The sequence below is a fragment of the Schistocerca americana genome, chromosome 2, assembly GCF_021461395.2.
Source record: "Schistocerca americana isolate TAMUIC-IGC-003095 chromosome 2, iqSchAmer2.1, whole genome shotgun sequence".
Taxonomy (NCBI): domain Eukaryota; kingdom Metazoa; phylum Arthropoda; class Insecta; order Orthoptera; family Acrididae; genus Schistocerca; species Schistocerca americana.
Window position 1 is genome coordinate 169,103,990 of NC_060120.1, and position 10,374 is coordinate 169,114,363.

At 37.8% G+C, this 10,374-nt stretch overlaps 1 protein-coding gene across 1 annotated transcript in view; it reads right to left on the minus strand.

The window, feature by feature from the left end:
• LOC124594954 (probable glutamate--tRNA ligase, mitochondrial) overlaps positions 1 to 10,126 on the minus strand; it is an 89,287-nt gene extending 79,161 nt beyond the window's left edge. Inside the window, exon 1 of the mRNA XM_047133464.1 lies at positions 9,922 to 10,126. Coding sequence (XP_046989420.1) covers positions 9,922 to 10,081 — 160 coding nt within the window. The 5' untranslated portion in view covers positions 10,082 to 10,126. The remainder of the gene's footprint in view (positions 1 to 9,921) is intronic.
• Positions 10,127 to 10,374: the final 248 nt, after the last annotated feature.

Sequence of the window (10,374 nt, forward strand, 5' to 3'; positions counted from 1 at the left end):
ACCTCCACACAAAAAGCTGAGGGTAAAGTGGAAAAGGATGGGAAACACCGTAGATCAAAGAACCTTGCATAAACAGTACAGAGAGTTCTATTTCATTCCATCCACTCCTATACTTCCCAAAGAGTCAACAGTTCTTATTTCCAGGTGGAAGAATATGCAAACAACATGTTTTCCATAAAACCTGTGCCAGGAAATGGGACCTGTCACAGTAGTAGTAGTAGTAGTAGTAGTAGTAGTAGCAGCGGCAGTAGTAGTAGTTGTTTTATTCATCCGTATATCTCTTTTACAAAAATATTGGCCATGTCTTGGCATTACAATTTAAGAACAATAAAAAATAAAGTAATTCACATACTCAGACATTTACATACTTAAAGATCTAGTATGGCACGGATAGAACTGGTAGTTGGCTGTGCCCTTATGATAGGAACAATCCCAGCATTTGCCTGAAGTAATTTAGGGAAACAACAGAATCAGGATGGCTGCATGAAGACTGGAGCCTCCACCCTCTAAACACTAGGCCACTGTTTCAAACAGTGCTACCTCATTTGGTGGTGGTAGTTAGTGTTTAACGACCCGTCGACAACGAGGTCATTAGAGACGGAGCGCAAGCTCGGGTTAGGGAAGGATTGGGAATGAAACCGGCCGTGCCCTTTCAAAGGAACCATCCCGGCATTTGCCTGAAACGATTTAGGGAAATCACGGAAAACCTAAATCAGGATGGCCGGAGACGGGATTGAACCGTCGTCCTCCCGAATGCGAGTCCAGTGTGCTAACCACTGCGCCACCTCGCTCGGTCTACCTCATTTGGTTTACCCATAATTTACAATATTGTTTTACAAATAAGTCATTTAATAATGTAAAAGGCTAATGCTACATTGTTCATTCGTGCCTCACACCCAGTCACTGCACACATACAAACACTACACACACTATTAGCTGACACCAGCATCATTTTATGTACCACAACTTTCTATTTAATGTAAATGGACTGACCAAAAAAAAAAAAAAAAAAAAAAAAAAAAAAAAAAAAAAAAAAAAAAATCTACTCACCAAGTGGTGGCAGGGTGACACACACATAAAAAAAAGGATTTAACTTTTACAAGCTTTCAGAGCCAGTGCTCCTTCTTCTAGTAGAAGAGTTGAAGGGGAAGGAAGAAGGGTGAAGGAAAAGGACTGGATCAGATTAAGGAAAGGGGTTGTTGTTCAGGAAAGTCACCCAGAACCCTAGGTCAGGGGAGATTTTTCTGAACTATACCCCTTTCCCTAACCTGATCCAGTCCTATACCTTTCCCCCTCTTCCTTACCCTTTAACTGTTCTACCAGAAAAATGAGCCAATGGCTAAAAAAGCTTGTAAAAGTTAAATCCTTTTGCCTGTGTGTGTTCCCCGAGCCCTGCTTGGTGAGTAGATATTTGATCTATCTATTTATATTATATTATCAATAACTGACAAGTTTCTATCTGCTAGCATGAAAAACTGAGTCAGTATCTTTCTATAATGAAAGAGACGTCGAGTTCCAGAAGGGAATAAGGTATTTAATATTATACATTGCATAGCCTTGGGAATCAGTTTAGAAAGAAAAAAGAAGGAAAGTGCTATGTGGAATGATAGATGTTTTATTATTGTTATTATTATTTATTTATGTTGTATTTTTTACCAAACTACTACTGTGAGTTATCTAAGCAATCCTTCAATGCATAGAATCTATTTCTTAACAGGTACTTTTTAACTGCCTTTTTAAATAACTTAGTTTTATCAATTTCTTCCTTCTCTTTTGGCAATTTATTGTATAGCTTCATGCTCTGGTGAAAATGTTGTTTTAAGTTTTATGTTTATTCTTTCTTTGTAAATGTAAGTTCAGTCTAGATTTCATTCCACTGTCATGGACAGAGTTGTTGGTGCAGTAATTGTCAATGTTATTTTTGATATGTACAAATGATTGGTAAATGTTCTTGCATGGTGCAGCTAAAACCTGTAGTGTTTTGAACACATCTTTACAATGAGCTCAACTACAATTTCTGGTTATTATTCTTATGGAGCTTTTCTGCAGTTTGAAAACTGCGTTCATATTTTGCATGTTTATTCTCCAGAAAGGAATGCCAATGAACAGTATGTAACTAAAAGACACAGGCTGTTACATACTGACAACAGGATCCTAAGGGCATAACATGTCGATACATTCTGTTTGCAAGTATTTTTGTGAGTTCACACCCGTTCAACTCTGAAACAAAATGATAGATAAACTCCAGTGGAAGACTCTGCAAGAGAGATGCTCAGTAGCTTGGTACGGGCTTTTGTTGAAGTTTCAAGAATGTATCTTCACCAAGGAGTCAAGCAGTATATTGCTCCTTCCTATGTATATCTCATGAAGAGACCATGAGGATAAAATCAGAGAGATTAGAGCCCACACAAAGGCATACCAACAATCTTTCTATCCACAAACAATACGAGACTGGAATAGAAGGGAGAACCGATAGAGGTACTCAAGGTACCCTCCGCCACACACCATCAGGTGGCTTGTGGAGTATGGATGTAGATGTAGAATATTAATTTTTAGAAAGTTTGCATTTTTCACAATCTATACACACGCCACCTACATTTAACGGTGTCATTTTCTCTCTTCAATCTGATCTTACATGGCATTAGACTGCAGAAAAAAAAAACAACCCAAGGCTGATGCAGCAGAGGCTCTCAAACAGTTAAGAAAACACTGGCAGCTATCAATGAAAATCTCAACTGTGAAGTTGCTTCATGGTGCGAGATCTCTAATTAATATCACAAGGTTCCTTAATGCCAAAAAGAAAGGTCTGTATGATGTGTAACTTCCTTAGGAAATATTTCTAGATTATATCCTCCAGTTAGGACACAACGAAATGATATGCCTGCAGTCACGGCATCTGTTAAGTCTCATTTCAAGAATCTGTATCAGATGGCAGAGCAGCTTTTCCATTGCTTGCTATTGTTGGTAACAGTTTGTTTAATAAGTGATGGGTGGCAATCACTAAAAAATCATGGGTTGGATGGAGCTAGACACTGGCACTGATCGTTCGTAGTTTCCTTTGCCTCGTAAATGAAGTTTCACTTGCAGCAATTTAAACTGATGTATTAGATCCCATCCTAAACACCTTCTGAGGAATCACAATATATTACAGAAAAACTGTGGTGCCTATGATAAAAGTTATTGTAAGCATCTTTTAAGCTGTGCTATTAGGTGCCAACCTAACCACAACATCGGAAACCATGAAATATTCGGAAAAAAACAGCCAAAATATTTGTGACGACGAAGATTATAAGACTGTGCAATTCTTACTGACTACCTTATACTACTACCCGATTGGCTATGACCAAAGATAACAAATTGACAACAGCATCACGCAATGGAAGAGTCACGGACATCGTAAGTGCACTTCAGCTGACAACTTTGTTGGTCACTATCACTATCTTCATATGGCATCTGCAGTTTTCATCACTGACAGAGTGGTAGGGCAGTTTCCTTTTGGGAAGAAACTGAGGTGACTGCTAACATGATCCATAGCACCAACCGGTCAGCTGATGGTGACTTGTTGGATGTGCCTGGATCTGGAGCTGTTTCTCATTGATGTGTGTGGCTGATGACAGAAGGTTAGCTCCTTCCTCTACCTAATAGGTTTGAAGCATTGCCTCCTCCTGATAATGAGACATAGCCAGTAGGCCTTGCCTCTCCTCCTCATGCAACGGTTTTCTTCTCAGTTGTGGCCAGGCCAACCATGGAGGAGAAATAAGGTAGGCAGCTCCAATATTGGGCACATCATGGTATAGAATTGAACCAAATGTACACATAGTATGTATTCCAGGAAGAACTGCCTGACATGTGATAGAAGCAATGCTGGGAGCACATGCTGTACTCAGCTGTAGGGTGTTGCTAGCTCCAGCTGGCATCAATAATGACAGTAATTGGGTTCTGCAACCATTCTCAGTTAGGTGTCAGAAGTGTTGAAGACAACTAGCCCCATGTGGGAGGTCTTTGCACAGCTGTTGATTTGCAGCATCATTCTGAGGACTGATTACGACATATGATGTGATCTGCAAGCGGAGCGTACTGTCTCTGTGGTAAGACCATTTGTAGAGTCCTCATGCTGAGCTACAAAATGGAGGTTGAATCACATTGAATAGATCAGTTGTGTACTATACACACTTTACACAAAGCTACAATATCGTTTGTAGAAAATCCAGCATCAGGCAGACCAATTATTTCAAATGATGGGATAACAGATCTGGAGAATGAGAATCTTAATATATTAGTTTTCATGGCCAGAGTACTCACAGTAAAGTCCTGGAGCTCATGTCTCTCATGGAAATTAACTGTCCCCACATCAGACCACGAGGAATTAGTTAAACCACAAGTAGAGAATAGGGAAATTCTTGATGACATGTAGAACATATAATAGAAAATAGATCATACTCTCCAGGAGGAGTGGGTTTATAGTGACAAGCAAGTCTAGTAAGATAACAAATGAAAACTTAAAACTGATACTGACAAGAGCAAACAAAGCCAGTGAATCTACATTACTAACTGAATGTTTCAATTGACTATTAGATTCAGAGTCATTCAAGATGATCGGAAATTCATAGCCTAGAAATCCTCCCAGGCATACGGTACTAGTAAGTAGAGAATTTAGCCAGTACCGATAAGGAAACCTGCAAATTTATTATTGCTAGTACAGACCAAACAGTCTTGTGAAGTAATAGTGAAAATATATTCCAACATCTGCACTTCTACATCAACATATACCATATGGAGTAACGGAAAAAAATTTATAGTAGCTCATGCATTCATAAGGACCACATCTGAAGTGTAAATTGGCCAAATTATGGTGATGGATCTTTCAGAAATCCCAAAGTTACTGGTCTTATGTACAGTCGTTAATGGTCTAAACCTTCCATTCAGTCCCTCGTGGATCCATGTTATTGAGTTGCAGAAAGCAAGCATAATTATTAAATTCAGAATTAAAAATGTATTCAGGCATGAGGATACCAATATACCAATGTCTGACTACCACAGAGATTAACATGTGAAAGTTACTGATAATGACACAGATACTACTGAACAACATTAGACCAATATACCTCTGCCACTCGTCTGCTGCAAGATCCTAGAATACACTTCAGATACAAACACTATGATGTTTCGAAGAATAAGCACAGACTTTGATAAAAACCATTAGGGTGGAATAGATTCAGGTTTATTTACACATGCCATCTCGCAAACAATGGATGCAGGTGAATAAGTAGATTCCGTCTTCTTAGATTTCCGAAAGGTTCATTCATGATGCAGCATCACATTTTTTATCACTAATCATGTTAAGATCATACAGATTATATTTGCAAATATGTGGCTTGTTCAAGGAATACTTGACCAGAACCTAGTTTGTTACACTAGGCCGTGAAGGTTCCACACAAACATCTGTTGTGCCCCAAGGAAGCATATTAGGACCTCTAATGTTTTCAATATACATAAACAATTCATCAGGCACGATCAGCAGCACTGTAAGACAGTTCACTAACGATGTTGTCATACATAGAAAAGTGTCTTCATTGAAGGACCAAAATTGCTGAAAGACTTGGATAAAATTCCTGCTTGGTGCGATGTATGGTAGCTCCCATCAATTATGAACTATGGTAAGACAATGTCAACAATAAAGACCCAACAGGATGTGATTGCAAGGTTATTATTAGTAAGAAACCATAAGCAGGCTCAGAAAATCTCGGAAAATCAGTATGAGGGAAATTCAGGGGAAGACAAATTTTCTGGGCAGATTCAGGGTTAGATTAGAGATTAGATTAGATTAGATTCGTTTTCGTTCCATAGACCTGTACTAAGGAGATCCTCGTGGATGTGGAACATGTCAATTTTTTTTTCTTTTTTTAAGCTGAAATAACAATACTAATAGTATGAATATATGCAATACATCATTTGTTTCTGTTAAAAAATTCGTCAATGGAGTAGAAGGAGTTGGCCACTAGTAAGTCTTTCAGGCTCCTTTTAAACTGATCTTTATTTGTAACTAAATTTTTTATGTTTACTGGCAAATTATTGAAGATGAGTGTTCCTGAGTAGTGGACCCCTTTTTGAACTAAAGTAAGTGCTTTTAAGTCCTTGTGCAGATCATTTTTGTTCCTGGTATTGTATGTATGAACTGAGCTGTTTGTTGGAAAAAGATATATTATTTAGGACAAATTTCATTAATGAGTAAATACACTGAGAGGCAGTAGTTAGTATACCCAGTTCTTTGAAGAGGTTTCTACAGGACGTCCGTGAATTTACTCCACAAATAATACATATTACATGCTTTTGGACTCTGAAAACTTTCGTTTGACTTGAAGGGTTACCCCAAAATATTATACCATATGACATTATGGAATGAAAGTAGGCAAAGTATGCAAGCTTTTTCATTTTTATGTTGCCTATGTCTGCTAACACTCGAATTGCAAATACAGATTTGGTAAGGCGTTTCTGCAGTTCTGTGGTGTGCTCTTCCCAACTGAATTTATTATCAAGTTGTAATCCCAGGAATTTAAGACTGTCAACCTCTTCTATCTGCTCTTCTTCGTATTTTATGCATATGCTGGGTGGAAACCTCTTACATGTTCTGAACTGCATATAGTGAGTCTTTTCGAAGTTTAATGTCAGTGAGTTGGCTTTAAACCATTTATTAATATCCATGAAAATATCATTAGCAGATCTTTCTAGAACTACACTTGACATACTATTTATTGCAATACTTGTGTCATCTGCTAACAAAACGAACTCTGCTTCTGGCAGTGTAACTGATGAGAGATCATTAATATACACAAGAAAAAGTAATGGCCCTAAGATGGATCCCTGTGGGACACCCCATGTAATTTCTTTCCATTCTGATGATGACTGATGACTTAATTCACTAGTCCCTTCCACTGACACCCTTTGTTTCCTGTTAGTGAGGTATGACTTGAACCATTTTGCAGCACTGCCCGTGACACCATAGAATTCTAATTTACTTAAAAGGATGTTGTGGTTCACACAATCAAATGCCTTTGACAAATCACAGAAAATACCTGCTGCTTGTAATTTGTTATTTAATGAATTAAGTACATTTTCACTGTAGGTGTAAATAGCCTTCTCGATATCAGAACCTTCAGGAATCCAAACTGTGTTCTTGGTAATATGTTATTTGTGGTCAGATGGTTGAGCAGCTGGCAAAAGTGAAATCGGTCTGTAGTTTGATGGTATCTCTTCATCCCCTTTCTTGAATAGAGGCTTAACATCTGCATATTTTAGCCAGTCAGGAAATGTCCCAGTTATAATTGACTGGTTACACAAGTAACTTAGAATTGTACTAAACTCACAAGAACATGCCTTAATCAACTTTGTTGATATTTCATCGTACCCACTAGAATGCTTTGTTTTTAAAGATTTTATTATGGACGTTATTTCTTTTGGTGAAGGGAGTGATATATTCATGTACTTGAAGCTATTTGTGAAGGCTAGTTTCAGATATTCAAAGGCATTATTTACTGATCCTGAAAGTCCCATTCTATCAGTAACAGATATAAAGTACTTGTTAAATAGATTTGCCACACTATGCCCATCAGTTACTAATGTGTCATCTACCCTTAGCGCTATTTGTTCCTGTTCCTTTCTGGTTCTACCAGTCTGCTCTTTCACTATATCCCATATTATTTTTATTTTGTTCCCTGACATTGCGATCTTCTTCTCATAGTGCATTTGTTTAGACGTCTGAATCACTTTTTTTAATGTTTTACAGTATTCCTTGTATTTAGCTAAATCATCAGCATTGGAGCTATTCTTGGTCGACAGATACATTTTCCTTTTTGTCTTACAGGAAATCTTTATTCCTTGTGTAATCCATGGTTTTATTATAGACTTCTGTTTAATCTGAGTAACTTTTAGAGGAAAACAGTTTTCAAACATGGTACTGACATTGTTCATGAATGTGTTATATTTTTCATTCATGTCATGAGCACTATAAACATCTTTCCAGTTCATATCTTTGAGCAGTTTTCTAAAACACTCAATTTTTGATTGATTGACTACTCTCCTGTACTCAGATTTAGCAGTCTTGATAATCTGCTGAGAATTTACATCTAAAACAAGGAGCTGCATGTCATGATCTGATAGTCCATTTATAACAGGTTTTATGATATGATTTTGTTCCTTTGATTTGTCTATAAAAATGTTATCAATGGCTGTCCTTGAGGATTTAGTGATCCTAGTTGGAAAGTTTACAGTGTGAGTTAGATTGAAAGACAACATTACTAACTGCAGTGAATGTTCACTGGAAGATTGCATTAGAAAATATGTATTAAAGTCACCAGCAATCAAAATTTCTTTGTTTCTTCCTGTTAAATAACCCAAAAGAGCTTCTAGATGATCTAAGAATAAATTATAATTCCCTGCAGGTGCTCGGTAAATAGTTATTATTTTATAGGATCTGTTATGGAACTCTACTTCTGTTGCACATGCTTCTAGATGCTGCTCTAAACAGAATTTATTAATGTCAATGTTCTTGAATTTATGGCAGTTTTTGATAAATGTGGCAACTCCTCCTCCATCCATATCTACTCTGCAGAAGTAGGAAGCTAGCTTAAATCCTGAAATGTCTAACATATCTATATCAGTGGCCACTTGATGTTCAGAGAGGCAGATTATTTCAATTTGGTTAGATGAATTCATTTCATCGATACAAATGAGTAGTTCATCAACTTTATTTCTAAGTCCCGGAATGTTCTAGTGTAATAAAGATAACTGATACTGCATACTAATGGGATTGTAACTGCTTTGGCGAAGATGAACTGGCAGTTTCTGATTACTTTCTGTTAAACACTGTTTAAATGGAAGCTGTATGATAAAATCTGACTCCTGTTCATCTCTTTTCTCAAACTGAGTGTGTCTGCCGATCTCTCTTAAAACTTGTTTCTTTTCCCCCTCCCTATCCTAAAAAAGGCATCCCTCTGACACCTGTGACCACCGGTATTTTGCCACTTGTGCCAGTGTCCCCCCTTAAGTTTTCTGCAATCAATCCAGACAGTTTTCCCTTCCCTTTCCTATTGAGGTGAAGGCCATGCCTAGTGTAGTCCCACCTATCGATAGCATCCATAGGAATCAAACTAATGTGGGACCCTATATCCGTCCTAAGCAGCCACTCCAACTCCAAGTTCACCCTCCCTATGGAAGAGTTCAAATGAGGCCGATCATGGCGTCTCAACACGACACAAACAGAATACATCAATGAAGGAAATTGTGTGTAACACGAGGGTACTTTCGAGTACTGTTTCAGTGTTTGAAAGTCCTTATCAAAATATATTGAACGAATTCACAAATGGGCTGCTACGATCGGTAAACAAATAATATCGATCAATAATTTTTCAAATTATCACGTATATAACACATTACACGTAACTAGGCACCTGATTTAAATCAAAGTTTTCTATTATACGTTATCATAATCAGAAGAATGAGTAGGCCTACTGGTTTACAAAATGTAACTAAAGTGCAGGGAGACGGAATCAAATCATCTGAGATCCCTTACTACATTAAAGAAAATTAACGAAGGAGGGGAAAAGAAAGAGAAGAGAGAATAGGCGCGTACGCAGCGGAAAGTGAGACTTGTCAAAGCAACACGGTAAGTGTATAGAATTACTGAAAAAAAGAGTCTGTAATACTGCAGTACACTGCAAAAATTACGAGTGACAATATTAAACTAAAAAAATACAATGACAGGATGTCTGAGGATGCAGTTCGTAACACGATCTGTGACAGACATGCTCAAGTGAAGATGACCCTGAGAATAAGCATTAGCAAATCATTTCACTCAACAGGGAAAAGTGACGTCCTAACGCTCACTACAATGAGAAAATATGTAACACCAATAATATTGTTTACCGGTGGGACTAGGTGCAAATCTCACACGAACTTCGTGACGCCCTTCTAATACCTTCCCTTTGCTCCTCCTTAACGAAGCAGTACTTATATTCCTTGAAGCAAACTCAATAAAAACGCAACATTTAGTTCCTTTCGTAAACATATTCGGCAACCAGCACATAACCTTTACAAAATATTATGTAAACAAACACGCGCTCCGAAAGATTTTAGCTTGCTGCAAAGACAGTAAAAACACAGGTCGATACGCTATGACCACAGTCTAACATAACAGTCGCACCACTCACTGGCCACTGCTGTAAAAGCTATTACCGTTTGACAGATGGAGCGAGACTAGCACCCCAAGCGGCGACTAAGGTGACGCGTCGTAGGCATAATGTTTCTTTTGCATCCATTTCCTATGTAATTTACAAAACATTTGCTGTTATTTTCTTGCCTCCAAAGGTTTGTGTAGTA